Consider the following 15,916-nt stretch of genomic DNA (forward strand, 5'->3'; position numbering starts at 1 on the left):
AAGTGTTGAATATCCAGTTTTCGCGATTTTTCTACATAGTTTCTTCAAAATGATGATTTAAATTTCAGTCCTATATATTATTAATTTTAATATCTCGAAATAACAATACAATAATCCAAATAAGCTATTGAATCACATATATTTTTGATCTCGTATTCATTAGTGTGTAATACAATATTATTTATTATACATTGTTTGAAATTTAAAAATAAAAATTCGAACGTGAAGTTATTGGAAACTTATAAGGTCACTGGATATTAATACATAGGTGACCGCTAAAAATTGAACACTTCGTTTATATATTCCATTATTTTGTCAAATTAAACAAATAAAAACTGAAAATTTCTATAGAAATCAGATTTCTTGTTATCTGTTGACAAAATATTGAAATGTTTAAAAATTAATTAAATATTTGTATATTAACTCAAAATATTATTCAAAATACTTATTTAATTAAATTTAATTGAAAAGAGTAGTCGTAATTATAAGTTGTTTTGATTACTCATAAAAGGAGAATTGGAGCACTTAAGTTTATCCTGTTTTGTGTGCGTGTGCAGGACAAAGTAGAGGGGATAAAAGGCATAAAAGAAGATTTTCATGGTGCGTAATTCTCAGTCATCGAACACTTCACTTGCGAAGTTAATCATTTATTCGTACTTTACTACTGAAGAAAGTATTTGTATCTTACAATTGAAGAGAAAACATCGAATAAGGTAAATCAATGAAAATCCTTATCGTCAAATTATTTATCAAATGTACCCATAATTATGAAAATTGTTTAAATCCAAATTAAAAAAAAAAAAATAAGTTTATCAGTTAATTCAAACCACACTATTTTAAACTAAATTAATTCAATGTAATTTTCATGATATTGTCAGAAATGAACCGTTAGACATAGTGTTTGTTGTTTTAATATTATATAGAATATTTTTTAATATATAATATATCTTCTAGATATATTATATATTAGATAGAAGACAATTGATAAAAAATAAATATAAGTGAGATGTACCACATAACAAATAACAATACAATAAATTACAGAACTGACACGAATAATCTAAATAGTGTTTATAACGAGATTTTAAAATTTAATTATCATAATAGGACAAAGCAATGGGCACCATAATATTGAGGAGACCTAGACTATTAAACACTAGTCTAGATCGAGTCAGTATTGTTAAATTAAATGTTTAAACATAACGGTGTTAGGACAAAGATAAATGTTAAGTTTTAGTTTATTTATAAGAATAGATGTCTTCAAAAAAGTTTATAAAGACTCATGAACAAAAGATCGAGTTAATATAAACAAAAATTTTTAGTTGCTGATGAAATCCCAATGAAAGGGATGAAACGTTCAACAAGATCTAAATAATGTTCAATAAGATTTTTTAACCCGTCGAAACTTCCTACGACACCTATTTTAATTATATAGAATTAATTTAGTGTGTTCAAATGTAATCCTTTAAATATCTCGAAACATGAGATATATGACTTAGACCACTTCCATAAATATGAGCACAAATGAAAAATTATTTTATTAGACAGACAACGATATTTAGATTGGTTTGAAAATAGTCAAACGATGTATACCTATATGATATAAAACTAATTTTTCTTTTTTTTTCTTTCTTTCTTTTTTTTTCTTTTTAAATGAAAAACATTCTATATATTATCGAATAATAATTCAAAGGCGCGCTTATTTTTCCTGAAAAGAACGTTTTAAAAAAGATGTAAAAGAAAAGAAAAGGGAGATAATCGGCAAACAAAGGAATAATTACTGACGAGGAAAACGAAAGCGCAACCCTTGCAAAATTAACCCTTAGAGATGTTCCATCTGGCGGTACATCAGTGTACTATCAAAGCATGGAGCGATTCGCAGGCGTGGACAGAGTCAGTTTTGCCCCTTCTGTCCGTAAGGCAGGTCGAAAGGGGGAGAAAAAGAGTGTAGTCAAATAGTTTGTGTTCCTACCGGCTGAAATTTGCACATAATTTGTGTTACGTCGAAAGGATGAACTAGTTTAACTGGTAGTAGTAGTAGATAGTCAAAAAGAAGGGTGTGATCCATTTTTAGGGGTGGGGGGTGGCCATAGAAAAAGATAGAACAAGGAGGGAGGAACCATAGGGAAAACCATAGGGAAAAACCATAGGGATATATGTATATTTGAAGTGAAGACAAACAGGGTATGTTTCAATCCTTTCTTATTATTTCATTATACGTATCTAGATATTATAATTTTCTTTTTTTTCGTCCTTTTATTTTTCTTCCTTATTTTTTCTTTTCTCTCTAAAAATACAGAGCTATTGAAATTTATTATTTTCGTTTAATATTTATTTCTTTTCTCTCTTCTTCTTCTTCTTCTTCTTCCTCCTCCTCTTCTTTCCTATTCCCGTCATTTTGTGTGTGTGTATGTGTGTGTGTGTGATTTTATTCTATATTCGATTATTAATTCATTTTTACACCATATTGAGTTATTTCTTGCAACCATACTTTTAACACGCAGATGCAATTGCGCACGTCTCGAAGGACGCGCGAGCACAGAGTAGAAGTATAACAATATATACGTATGTGTGATAATGACATGAAGTACAAGGTTGCACGTGTCGCTACTAGCTGGTGCCCTTTCTTCGATGCTCACTATCGATGAGGATAAAATTTTTCTATAAAAATCTACCGGAGTACAAATTTCCCAGTAAAAAAGAGAATATAATAAGATTGAACAAAATATATTATTACGATTATTATTATTATTATTTGCGTGGATCTTTTATCTTTTCCTTGTGCACCATTCTCCTATATTTTCTTTTACATGCGTAGAAATTATTTGCGAGATGAAATATATTTTATTTTTATTTTATAAATGTAATACCGTATAATATGCGCGTAATTCCTTACGTTTTTCGATATTTGAATTTTAATCGTTCGGTTCTCAACAACGTTTGGCTCACTATCAGAGACATGCATAAGGAAAGTCGAATAAAAGATAAAATCTGATAGAAAGTTCAAAAGGATTATAGACTCATTGTTAATATCTGCTGCTTATGTGTGCGTGTGTGTATATTTTATGGCGCACGCTTCAATACGTTACGACGAAGTGCAACCTGTTAAACTTATGATAGGTTCTATATATTCGTACGTATATATAAATATACATATACGTACACACATATACATACATATATACATACAGTATAGTTGCTTTTTTTCATTGTAAAAATACCGTCAATTTTAAACATGACAAAGTAGGTTGCGCGAATACGTTATACATAGGAGATAAGATAAGAATGAAAAAAAATCGTTATGCAGTTTTACCCTTGGATATTATAACACTTTTCTTGAAGAAACAATTGAAAAATAATGACTTATTACTTGTGGGACACTCTTCAAAAAGAAAAAGAAAATAAGCGAATAATCATCCGATCAGATTAACTTTTTACATGTGTTTTGTTTATTTTATTTTATATTACACGTTTTTTTATTTCAATGTATAGAATTGATATTACTGCTTTGAAGAAAAATTGTGCGCTCCAGTTGGATCAACAATGAAGATAACGCCACATCGAATGAAGAAATTATTTTGAATTTGGATCGACGTAATAAAAGAAAAAAAAAAAAAAACAAGATCATCCTACTTGAGTTTCTTTGTACTATTACATTCCAATCAAATTTCAATGTTATTTTGCGTCAATAGGATAAACAACAAATCGTGACGAGGGAGGTGATAATATTGTATCAACTATTTTATTAATCTCTCTCTCTCTCTCTCTCTCTTTCCTTCTCTTTTTTTTTCCTTGCACAACTTTAAGATTAAAAAACTTACGTAAGATACGCATAAAAAAAAAACGTGCGTAAAAGATCGTTAAAATATATATTATAACGTGATTACACGGCACACGTTTTTGGTATATCTAACGCGATAAAAATTTCTAAGTAAACCGCAATGTATTCTACAGCTAACGATATTTATTATTGTTCTTGGATACTCAACGAAAATACTTGTTGCATTCGTGGAAATAATTTTTCTTTTTTTTTTCTTTTTTTTTTTTTGAAAAGTATAAATTTTTTTATTGTTGCATTGTTTTTTTTTATTTTCACATTCGTTCGATCGCGTGACGATTTCCAAACAACAAAGTCGTGTTTCCGTTAACGACAATTCACAATAGTTTTTTCTTTTTTTTTTTTTTTTTTTTTCAATTTTTTTCAATTTTCGAATATATTGTCAGTCATTTTTGCGAATTATACGATTGGTTGGGCGGTCCCTTTGAAAGTGGCCCTATATACTCCCTTTTTCATTTGATTTCATCGTATTCCCCGAATCTCTCTTCTCTTGCGCCGAATGTCTGCGCTTCGGTACAACGTCGATAAAGGGAAATCGATTCGGTTTTCATCGTTTCATCGTTCACTCTGTACCTATTTATTACAATAACGAAAAAACGTATGATATTAAGTGACATCGAGAAAGTATTTAGTTTTTTTTAATTTATTTATCATTAATTTACAAAAATATCAACGCTATTTTTTTTTTTTTAATTTTATTTATTTATTTATTTGTAGGTGTTATTTATGAGATCACCATTTACAAATTTTATATCGATCAATATTTTAAACAAACGGCCAATATTTATGAGTTTATTAATTAAATGGTCAGAGCCTATAATATACATATATATATATATACCCTGTATTATAACTTCTAAAACAATTCTACTCTCATTTTAAATATCGGCCAATTATTATTTATATCGAACAAAATATTCGAAATATTTAAATATTTATTTTTCAAAAACACTGTTCAAAAATATCGATTAAGTTTTTCATTAAAGTATTTCTATTTGTTTATTCATTCATTTTAAATTTTGATAATTTAATCCTTTTTTTTTTTTAAATCATCTTTCCTCATCACATTTCTTCTTCAGAATACCTTAAGGTTTGTTATGAACGCGACGAGTTCGAGTGTAACCAAGACGACGCAATGCAAATGTTCGTATTCGAATGCAATAATTAATTCAAGAATTTATATGTATATGTATTCAGATACGCATTTATTTTATTATTTTATAATGGTGATAACGTCGGTGAATAATGATAGAATAAGAATTTTCGTTTATTTAAATGTTCAAGTGAAGAGTCAGAAGTGAATAACTTTTTCATTGCACCAGGTTGCACGGTTCTTACGGTTCTAATCAATCAATCAATTAGTCAGCCTGTTGTTACTTAAGTTCACTAGTAACTACATTTTAATTTTATAACATCAAAGACGATGTTAAATAGGAAGGATCATTTTTTATTTTATCAGAATAGACAAAAAAAAATTAAAATCACATACGCTTCTGTTTCTCGCAAATTATCCATTCCCTATTCTATAGACCGTGTAAACCATCAAACTTTATTACATAAAATATTAACGTTATTTTCGATTTATGAACAAATTGGTCTTGACGAAAGTTTAAATAATTTCTATAGCCACGAATAGGACTCGATTTACAATCTTCCATTAAACAATTTTCAAATGTGATATTTATACGTAATATAATAAAAATATATAGAATAATATTTATTTTCACACACATATTATATTCGATGTGTATTTTATTTTAAAGTAAATACAAAATACATATATACACGAGTAGATTCGTAAAAAGCAACACGAATTACCTTTTTTTTTTAACGTTATATTTAAAAAATAAATCCATAAATTAAGACACGTTTTTTCGCAAATAAAATGATAAAGCAAAGTAGTTAATTACCGTTAACTTTGTCACGTTATAATTTTGTAAAAGCCAATTTCCAAATAAACAAAGAAAATGTTGTTTTTGATATTGGTTAGCATAATGTGAGTTCTCTCTCAGGGAAATATACACACATCTACATAGAAGCATAGATAAGCGTGAAATATGGGTTATGGAAGGGGTGACATTTCGATATTTATCATGCATAGGTATGGAGACATCGATTATTTTGTGGCATGCTTTCCATGCGCACGTTCACATCGTTGAAAGAAGTATAGCAAACTCGTACCTGTGTTTCATTCTCTATTCGCAATATTGTACATTTGTAACCACATTTTGCATTTACATGAACGTAACTATATTTATAGTATCAAGACTGGCCATTAATGTATCGTATGTAAACTCTTGTCATCTCTTACCGTAATATCCTACGACGTATTTATAGTCTTTTTACAAAACCACTCTATTGGAAATCGTGTATAAATTATATTTATTTATTTATATAATATATATATATATATATATATTATACTACGTGCGTGTATTATATAAATACAGAGTGAGATCCAATATACCAAACAGAAATATCTTATTTATTTTTACTCTTATGGAAAAATCTTGTCAAGGATCAACTTATACTATTTTAATAATGGAATCCTCGTGTTCCATGCTGGAAAAGAACCTTTTCTCAAGATCATTTTTTAAGTTTATCGGTTTCCCTTTCTTTCTTTCTTTTTTTTTTTTTTTTTTCTTCTTCTTCTTTGAAATGGAAATTTATGGACTTTTTTTACCATAAATTAACTTCACGTTTTATTATGAATAGAATGATATTGGAGTACAAAGTAAATGTTTTTTAAAACAAATTTATGAGACTGATAATTAGTCGTATTTTGTTTCTTGTAGTTAAAGATAAAAGCAAACGTTATAGGAAAATGATAAATGATTCGTAGTATTTTATTTATTATGATTATATTTTTCTTTTTTTTTTTTCTTTTTTTTTTTTGTTAATTATAAATGCAATAATGCATAATGCATGTGTATTATTATAAGTGATGCATATAATAGTGCCAAGAAAAGTTCGCAAATAATTCTTTATATTCTTGGTGTGTTAGTTTAAGTTTTCTAGAACACGCATAAGTGTAGGAATAGTTAAACTACCAAGGCGGGGTGGGGGGGGATAGGTGAATTTATTCAAGAAAAAATATCCCATGCCGATCGATCTTATTCACGTGAATTGTCCTCGCGATATTTCCATCTAATTATTTTAGACAAACAATACAAATACAAAATCGTAATAACAAATAAAGAACATAGAAAAAAATATATATTTATACGAATAGATCGATCAATATCTTAGAATATTTGAGCAAACATTAGCATCGTTCTTTGACACATAAATCATAAGATAGTATACTAGGTTTATTTTCTAGGAAGAAATCAATCAAAGTCTATGGTAAAGTAGAAGTATGTTGTTCTGGAACACCAATCGATTTTTCGTATAAAATAATAATAATAATAATAGTAATAATAATAATAATAATAATAATAATAATAATCTGATAAATAATTTGTGAAGAAAATAATGAAGAAGTAATTAATAATTAAATAATTATTAAATAACCTAATTTTTTTATATATTTGGATTTGTTAATAAGTAATTTCGAGATGTTTACTAATTCATATTTAAATGAACAAACTTTTCATTAAATAAATGATATAATATTTTGTATCTAAATAAAAAATACTCTATTTTTCTTTTTTTTTTTTTAAATTAAAAATTCCTACAATACTTATTGACCAATCCGATATAAATTGATTAGGATGACAAAATGAAATAATTATTAATTTTCCACGATAATTATTATATTTCTTATCGTTATCTCTTATTTCTTTCTTTTTGTTGTTGTTGTTAAGAGTTAAGGAAGGAAGTTGAGTTATCATCAAAATGGGTACAACAAGTACGTACACTGATTCGGAATGTATCAGAGATGAGACCAAAGATACTTCGATCGAGGCATTCTTTGCAGATTCAGTAATATTTGTAACCGGAGCAACTGGTTTTGTCGGAAAAGCTCTCATAGAAAAGCTTTTACGATCGTGTTCAAGATTAAGCAAAATCTATTTACTGATTCGTCCAAAAAAGGATCAAATAGTTAAAGAAAGATTTAAGATGCTCATAAATAATTCGGTGAGTTTTAATTGCGCGCGTTTATGTGCGTTTTAAATATTTTATTTTAAATTAATAATATACACGTTTGGTAAGAGAGATCAATGTTTTATTCAATACCGTAAAATATAAAAGGATAGAAAAATAGGTCAAGTTATTTAATCAATTCTCAAAATTGTCAAATAATTATATAAACCTTTATAGCTCGATGTTTAAATATTATAAATAAAACGTCGAATAGAAATAATGTCAATTGAATTGTTTATAATGAAAATCTTCTAATCAAATTACAGTCAATTTTTTAGATCATTAACGATTGTATAACTTTCTGCTTAACTTTACCCATATGGTTATCTAATTCATTATTTTACGATTAAGGATAAATATACGATACGCTAATGGGATTTTTATTTACAGATTTTCGATAAAATTCGTTGTGAACATCCCGATTTAATAAACAAAGTTTATCCGATAAAAGGAGATGTGAGCGAAAAAGACTTGGGTTTGAGTCACGAAGACAAAATGAAATTAACTCAAACCGTAAATATAGTTTTTCACTGTGCAGCTACCGTGCGTTTTACCGAACCACTCAAATTAGCCGTAAAGTTGAATATTAGGGCTACTGATAGGATTTTAGATTTATGTAAATCCATAACCCGTCTTAAAAGCTTTGTTCATGTTAGTACAGCTTACAGTAACGCTGATAAACAAGAAGTAAAAGAACACGTTTATAAGTGAGTTAATATTTTTATTATAATAGATTAAAAAAAGAAAAAAAAAAGAAACAATTGATTCAATCGTTGTTTGAACGGAATAACGTGAATGAAAATATTTAATAATGGCAAATTAAACAATTTTACAGAACTAAAATAACGCCGCAAGTTATCATGGATATGTGTGAAAATCTCGATGATGATACATTAACGGTATTAGAAACAAAATTACTCGAGAAACATCCGAATACTTATACACTAACAAAAGGTATAGCGGAAGAGCTCGTATCGAAAAAAGGAATTGGTTTACCAACTATCATAGTTAGACCTAGTATAATTTGTGCTGCTTATGAAGAACCACTTCCAGGATGGGTAGATAATTTATATGGTATCACAGGTATGGAGACCGGATTATATAAATTACTTATATTTATTTGCCTAAATATTAAATATTATTTATATTATTATACTTTGTATTTTGTAGGTATTATAACTGAAATCGGTAGAGGTACCATTAGGAGTATATACGGGGATAAAAACTTGAAAATTGATGTTGTACCTGTTGATTATGTTGTTAATACGTTGATATGTGCAGCTTGGCATGGTACGGTGCATCGTAATGGTTCCATTCAAGTTTACAATTGTACGAGTAGCACTATCAATCCTATTAGGTAATTTATTAATGAAAAAACAAAATTATTTACAAAATGTTCAACCATGACAACGTTAATTTTATATTTGTTGTGTCTTGTATTTTACAGTTGGGGAGATTTTGCTAAACACATAAGAAAACACGTTATAGAATCTCCATCGAAATACGTTATGTGGTATCCTAACGTTGCGATTAGAACCAACAAATTAATACATAAAATAATAGTCGTTATATTACACTTTGTACCTGCATTCTTATTGGATGTATTGTTAATATGTCAGGGTAGTAAACCGATGTAAATATTATCAAAGAAAAGGTAACTCTTAAATAGATAAATATGAAGATATCTATATAGATTTGTTTATCTTTTATTATACAGTATGTTGAACATGTCGAAACGTATCGATCGAGCAGCCAAAATTGGATCATTTTTCGCCTTACACGAATGGGATTTTGCATTAGACAATATGATGGATTTGATTAAACATGTTAAAACTATGAACGATTGTAATCATTTTCGTGTTGACTTCAAGGACATCGATTGGGATGCGTATACGCGTCAATATACTTTGGGCATTAGAAGATTTATTTTAAAAGATCATCCTGATTCTTTGAACAAAGCACGAAGTCGACTTTCCAGGTGAGTCTCAACTATATTATTCATTTGTTATATTTCTACATTTAAAAAATTGCATTTGTGTCTTTTTCTATGTTACAGGTTGTATTGGCTACGTAAATTAATACAAGCCATGAGCATTTTATTTTTGTACAAATTGTTAAAATACGTTGGTTAGGGAATATTATTTTATGTTTTGCTCAAAAAACAAACGAAAGATTGATTAAACGTCATTAGGAAGAATTATTGTGGCCAATGAAATTATTTATTATTTTATAATTTGTTTCCTATAGATAGTAAAATCAGCGATTTATTCTAACATAAATTATTTATTGATGACCAATTACGATTTAACGATTTTTACGCTACATTACAGACAAGAAAGTAATATGAATAGAAAAACTGTCGAGACTATAATAAATAAGGTTTTTCTTTTCTCTACTTGATCTTTAACGCAACGTCCACAAATTATTTAAATGTACATACTTCTTTATATAAGAGCAACAATTACGCTTAAACACTTGAAAAAAAATGTACAAATTTGACGTTAGGTAGAGTTCTATAAAAGAAAAGAAAATAAGAAGATAAAATAACGAGAGGAGAAAAACAAGACGGACCACCGATTTTTAAACGTTTCGATTGTAATACTTTTCACGCATATCGCATTTATTGTAAATTAATTGAATGAACCGATCAGAAATTTCGCATATTTATTGTAATTTCACCGTTATTCTTAGTTATTATTTAAACATTAATTGTATTATATACGATGATAAATAAATACATTTGAAATACTTTTAAACACGTTGAGAATTAAATTCTATTTTATATTTGTAAATGTTTATTAAAGATATTAATAGATTGCTTATGTTGAACGAAACAAAAAAAAGAAAAAAGATTAAGAAAAATTTGATCTATAATTATTATTAGATATTGCGCCTGAAACAGGCAACACTCTAGACTAAGTCGATAACACCTCATATATAGCAACCCCGTCGTTCATATGCGTAACGCGGTATTGCCTGTCATAAGGGGTATTAAAAAAAATTTATTGACGGTGTACGTGAGTAGAATTATCAATAAGAAATATAAAGCGTTGCCTATCATCAGGGGCACCAATAAAAACACGCGATTGAAGTGAAACTTCTTAAGCTTTTTACTTTGGTAACTTTATTTAATTATTAGATTATTAATTAACAATTGTAATTAATTTATTTCTCAACAAATTTTTCTTAACTTACATGGATATCATACTATTCCTTCAAATTTCTTAATAATATATTTATCTTTCCGATTCTATACCAGTGTAAATCAAATTGGGCAGTGTCTTCCAATATTTGTTGTCTCTCTTCCAGCGTAATAATTTAACAACTCCGCTAAAAGCATTAATTTATTAAAGCTGTAAATAAATATGTTTAAAATAGCAAGCGCGAGTGTCAGAGCTAGCTATTATTATCCCATACCCCATACCCTTAATCCGCAACGCATTTCCCAGGACATATATTTTTTTTCACTCTCTCTCTTTTTAGTGCCATTTCAACAAAATTTTGTTATTATCGTTGCCTAAGAACTTTCATTTCAAAAATCGAAAAATTTAGAGAACGATAATCCTAAAAGTATAATTTAACGATAATCGAAACATGCGCAAAAGTATCATAGCCTTGCATGCGGCAAACTTTATTACAATTGAGAACTAACTGCATTTTATTGTTGGGAGAGACCACCATGGGTGGTGGTGACAGCAGCTTATTAAACGTGTATGTGTGTGCGTGCGTGTGATATGTGTTCAAGTTCTCTATTAGTATGTCGATGGTGTATTAGTAATAAATTAACCTTTTATGAAGAATAAATATTGATGTATATACGTGCAACCCATCAGTGCAAAGGACACCAACACAAAGTTAATCATTAAATCAATCGAATTTGCATGATCACGGCCAAAGAGCTGTGAATTGCTGCTGTTGAATGGACTTCAACGTGTTTACCGGCTATGTCAATTACGTGTAAAATATTTCTTAATATAATGAGCGCATGGAAATTGTTGCAACGACGATGTTACGATATTCTTTCGTACAAATATTCGCTCCTGGTGATACTAGTTGCATTTACCTGCATATTCATCGGTATCATACACTTCGGAGAGGTTAGGATTCACATACGAATAACTAATATTTATTTGTTAATTTATTTCTTTTTCATTTATTATATTCTATTTTTATCTTCTTTCGAATTTTATTGATTAAAATTATGATTTAGTTTTATGATATATTTAATTTTAAATGACTATAATTACGTCATTGCATTATCTCGTAGATAAACTTATTTATATTTTGGAGGGAAATTCATAAAATTATTTATTGTCGGCATTTTGGATTCTTCCTAGTATTAGAAATATCTTTTCTTATTTTTCTATTAAAAAATAATTGTATTTGTTTCCATTTAAAAATATTTATATTTCTAATGTATTTCTGTCAAAATTCAAAATAATTTGTGTTGATTTATTATAGGTTTGGTTGGCATGGAGTAAAGAAAAATACGAAGCTGTTTTTCATTCCTTCAATGACAATATATTAGGGAAATCTTTTCAAAAGAAATTGTGCCAGCACGTACCTATTGATGTAGTCTATACATGGGTTAACGGATCTGATCCTCATTTTTTAAAAAGTCTTCAAAAACATATTCCTATTACCGATAGTAATACAGTTTCTTCGAGGTTCAGCGATAAAGATGAGTTAAGATATTCTTTGAGATCGTTAGAAATGTATGCACCTTGGGTGAGACATGTTTATATCGTTACCAATGGGCAGATTCCAAGTTGGTTGGATATGGATAATCCTAGGATGACTCTTGTTACTCATGATGATATTTTTCTTGATAAAAGTCATTTGCCAACTTTTTCTAGTCCAGCTATCGAAAGTCATATTCATAGGTATATTGCTTAAATTTTAATTTTTTTCTATTTGTCAATACACGATAGATAAATTGTACATTGGTCATGTAAATGATTTTGTATTTCTAGAATTCCTGGTATTTCTGATAAGTTTCTATATTTTAATGATGATGTAATGCTTGGCGCTGAAGTATGGCCAGAAGATTTTATAACTCAAGCGGGTGGTCAAAAAGTGTATCTAGCATGGTGGGTTCCTGACTGTTCTGATATTTGTCCATGGGCTTGGGTAGGTGATGGGTCATGTGATCCTGCGTGCAATACAACTCTATGCGAATTTGATGGTAATTGGCTTTTATAATTTTTTTTGACGGTATGATTTATTTGCATTATTATAATATCTTTCCTATTTAGGCGGAGATTGTAATTCTACTTTATTATCTACTGATAGTGAGCCATTCGAGGAAGAAAATGATTATCCGTATAAATACTTACAATTAATAGAAGATAAAAATAAATCTACTACTATGCTATATGGTAACTCAGAAGTAATAAATAATAGCGCTGTAGCTGCATCGGTGCATACTGCAACAATTACTCATAGAACATTAAATTCAAAAAATCATAGTTCTTCTACAAGTGATATTAAAAACCTTTCCAATATCAAAGAATATTATGATAATGATAAAACAATAAAACTCAGCGACAGCAATGACTTACCCGATAATATACTTGGAAATTTTAATCATACTAAATTACATATACAATTCAAACGCTACCTCAATGATGATATCATTAATCTAGTACAAGGAAATAACACTATTAAGTCAAATAAATTCAAGTATAGCGATCAATGGAAACATAAAAAGAGACAGCTTGATACTTATGCGGAATCCTTGCTGCATGTTAATAAAATATATAATATAATTTATGGCTTTGACAGAAGAAAAGTTCCAGCTCATATGCCACACTTGATAGACAAATGGATTGTTAATAGTATGCAAAGAAAATTTGAGTCTGATTTTATTAAAACTTCTAGTCATAAAGTGAGAAATCCGGAAGACATGCAATTTGCATTCTCATATTTCTACTTTTTAATGAGTGAGAACCTGTATATACCGGTTGGAGATATATTTGATAAATTCGATACTGATAAATCAGGGTAAGAAATATTACATCATTTCATTTAATATAATTAACTTATAATAAATATAATAAAATAATATTGATATATATATATATATATTTTTAGAACTTGGTCGGATAGAGAAATACGAACACTTTTATCTAGATTATATCCTTTACCATTAGATTATAATTTGGTTGTAGAGTTTGAAGATTCAATTATTAATTGTTCGAAACATTTGAGACTTAAAGAAGATATAAAAACACCACCTGGTGAAAGATATTTAGATTCTACTTTGGTTAGTAAACTATAAGATGTAAAATTTGTTGACTAATATTATTAAACGAAAATAATGATATTTTGTATTAAATGTACAGCCTGTAGTATCTAAAGAATTAATATCAAATTGTGATTGGGTTGCATCAAAAATTAAGGCAAAATTTGGTGAATGTAAACGTTACAAACACGAAGTTATAAAAGCAGGAAAAAATGAGATATTTGAAATGTTAACCAGTAACGTGTCTCTAACTGTGCAACTCTTAGATGAGATTAGGCGTGATCCAAAGTAAGTTTTACTTTGATATATTAAATAAAAAAATGACATATTAATTATATATAATTTTGTATATATTACAGAAAATTTATATGTTTAAATGACGATATGGATCCGTCACGTAATTCAGAAAATGAAGTAGTACGAGCATTATTGAATGATTTTTATCGTTCGTTGTATCCTTTAAAAAGTACATTTGAACTACCTCCACAATTTCGTAATAGATTTTCTTATCGCGAAGAACTTATCGAATGGAGATCAAATCGTGCAAAAACACGAAACTTATTATTATTGCTCATAGTTTCATTATTTATTATTACGGTTTATCATTTATCTTATTATCATATACGAAGAATATTTCGAATTCGCACATTACCTACTCTCCTTATATAATTATATCTAACGAACAGATATTTTTTCAATATTGAATCATTCGTATACACATAAGTTTTAATAGTAAAGTGAGAAGAGAAAAAGAGAATAGTCGGTCAAATCGGTATAATCCGATTTATTTATAGAAACATTTACTTTCAGTCAGAAGAATTAATCAGATTTGATCTCAGGAAAAACATTAATTATACATATACTCATGCAATTTTTTTATTTTTAAGAGATTTACGTATTAATAAAAGAAAGAAAGAGCGAGAGAGAGAGAGAGAGAGGGAGAAAAAGAAAGTTATTTCAGTAAACAAATTTATCATTCAATCATAAAACCATTCTTATACGGACATTTTTCATTATTAAATAAAAACAATTAATAGTTAGGGTTGTATGCACATATTTACAACGAATTTTAAAAAAAGTGAAAAAAGAGCAACACATTGTTATTAGATAAAAATTACTATGATATATTGTTGAAAGTATGTGATACTTTGCATGACTTTGAGAGATTCTTTTCTAAAAAATAAGTAACAGCGTCTTAACTGTGATATGTGATAGATATTAATAATTATCTTTCTATGAAATAGAAATATATATGTATATAATATTGTTGATCTTATATAAATAACAAATTTTCATAGGTAAAGAAGAAAAGGAAAGAAAAAAAAGTTAAATAACAATTTTCATAGCTTTTTTTCTGTGTATTTTAATATCTAAATATTAAAAACGTAAAAGTTCTAATTTTAAGTGCAACTGAAATATTTGCTAATCATGAATGATGCAAAATGAGTAAACTATATAATAGCTTAGTTTTTATGTAACGCGTGCAAAGGATATTACCTTTTCAATTTGTTATATTTTTATTAAGTACTATGATATTATTATTATTTAAAGAAACAGTAACTAAAGACTTGAGTACAAGCCAAATTTTTATTTGTACAAATCAATTGTTTAATTTTTTATATTCTAGTTAGATATAACTGATTGTGAGTGGTATATTTTGTTTAATTGATTGATGTTTAATATAGTCAAAGTAAATGGCTTCATTACTTAACATATAAAGTGTATATATTAAGAATAAATAAAATTTG

The 15,916-nt window shown here is 28.0% G+C and overlaps 2 protein-coding genes across 2 annotated transcripts; both read left to right on the plus strand.

Annotated features, from left to right (window-relative positions):
- The first annotated feature begins 1,878 nt into the window (after positions 1-1,878).
- Positions 1,879-10,450, plus strand: LOC122524771 (putative fatty acyl-CoA reductase CG5065). The gene is made up of 8 exons (XM_043647202.1): positions 1,879-2,184; positions 7,645-7,918; positions 8,315-8,631; positions 8,760-9,007; positions 9,095-9,281; positions 9,372-9,557; positions 9,642-9,902; positions 9,981-10,450. The coding sequence occupies exons 2-8, from the start codon at positions 7,676-7,678 to the stop codon at positions 10,054-10,056; spliced, it is 1,518 nt and encodes a 505-aa protein (XP_043503137.1). The 5' UTR covers positions 1,879-2,184; positions 7,645-7,675; the 3' UTR covers positions 10,057-10,450.
- A 294-nt stretch (positions 10,451-10,744) lies between these two features.
- Positions 10,745-15,282, plus strand: LOC122524776 (N-acetylglucosamine-1-phosphotransferase subunits alpha/beta). The gene is made up of 7 exons (XM_043647206.1): positions 10,745-12,021; positions 12,386-12,807; positions 12,898-13,109; positions 13,180-13,927; positions 14,018-14,189; positions 14,269-14,456; positions 14,528-15,282. The coding sequence occupies exons 1-7, from the start codon at positions 11,869-11,871 to the stop codon at positions 14,835-14,837; spliced, it is 2,205 nt and encodes a 734-aa protein (XP_043503141.1). The 5' UTR covers positions 10,745-11,868; the 3' UTR covers positions 14,838-15,282.
- Positions 15,283-15,916: the final 634 nt, after the last annotated feature.

This window comes from Polistes fuscatus, unplaced genomic scaffold (assembly GCF_010416935.1).
Source record: "Polistes fuscatus isolate 324 unplaced genomic scaffold, CU_Pfus_HIC Scaffold8, whole genome shotgun sequence".
Taxonomy (NCBI): domain Eukaryota; kingdom Metazoa; phylum Arthropoda; class Insecta; order Hymenoptera; family Vespidae; genus Polistes; species Polistes fuscatus.

What these genes read in the sequence shown, in the direction of transcription:
- LOC122524771 (XM_043647202.1), top strand. Translation starts at nt 7,676, where the DNA reads ATGGGTACAACAAGTACGTACACTGATTCGGAATGTATCAGAGATGAG. An exon ending in AGATGCTCATAAATAATTCG is followed by an intron (nt 7,919 to 8,314) that starts GTGAGTTTTAAT and finishes TTTTATTTACAG; the next exon opens with ATTTTCGATAAAATTCGTTG. An exon ending in GCACGAAGTCGACTTTCCAG is followed by an intron (nt 9,903 to 9,980) that starts GTGAGTCTCAAC and finishes TCTATGTTACAG; the next exon opens with GTTGTATTGGCTACGTAAAT.
- LOC122524776 (XM_043647206.1), top strand. Translation starts at nt 11,869, where the DNA reads ATGTCAATTACGTGTAAAATATTTCTTAATATAATGAGCGCATGGAAA. An exon ending in AACTCTATGCGAATTTGATG is followed by an intron (nt 13,110 to 13,179) that starts GTAATTGGCTTT and finishes TTTCCTATTTAG; the next exon opens with GCGGAGATTGTAATTCTACT. An exon ending in GATATTTAGATTCTACTTTG is followed by an intron (nt 14,190 to 14,268) that starts GTTAGTAAACTA and finishes TTAAATGTACAG; the next exon opens with CCTGTAGTATCTAAAGAATT.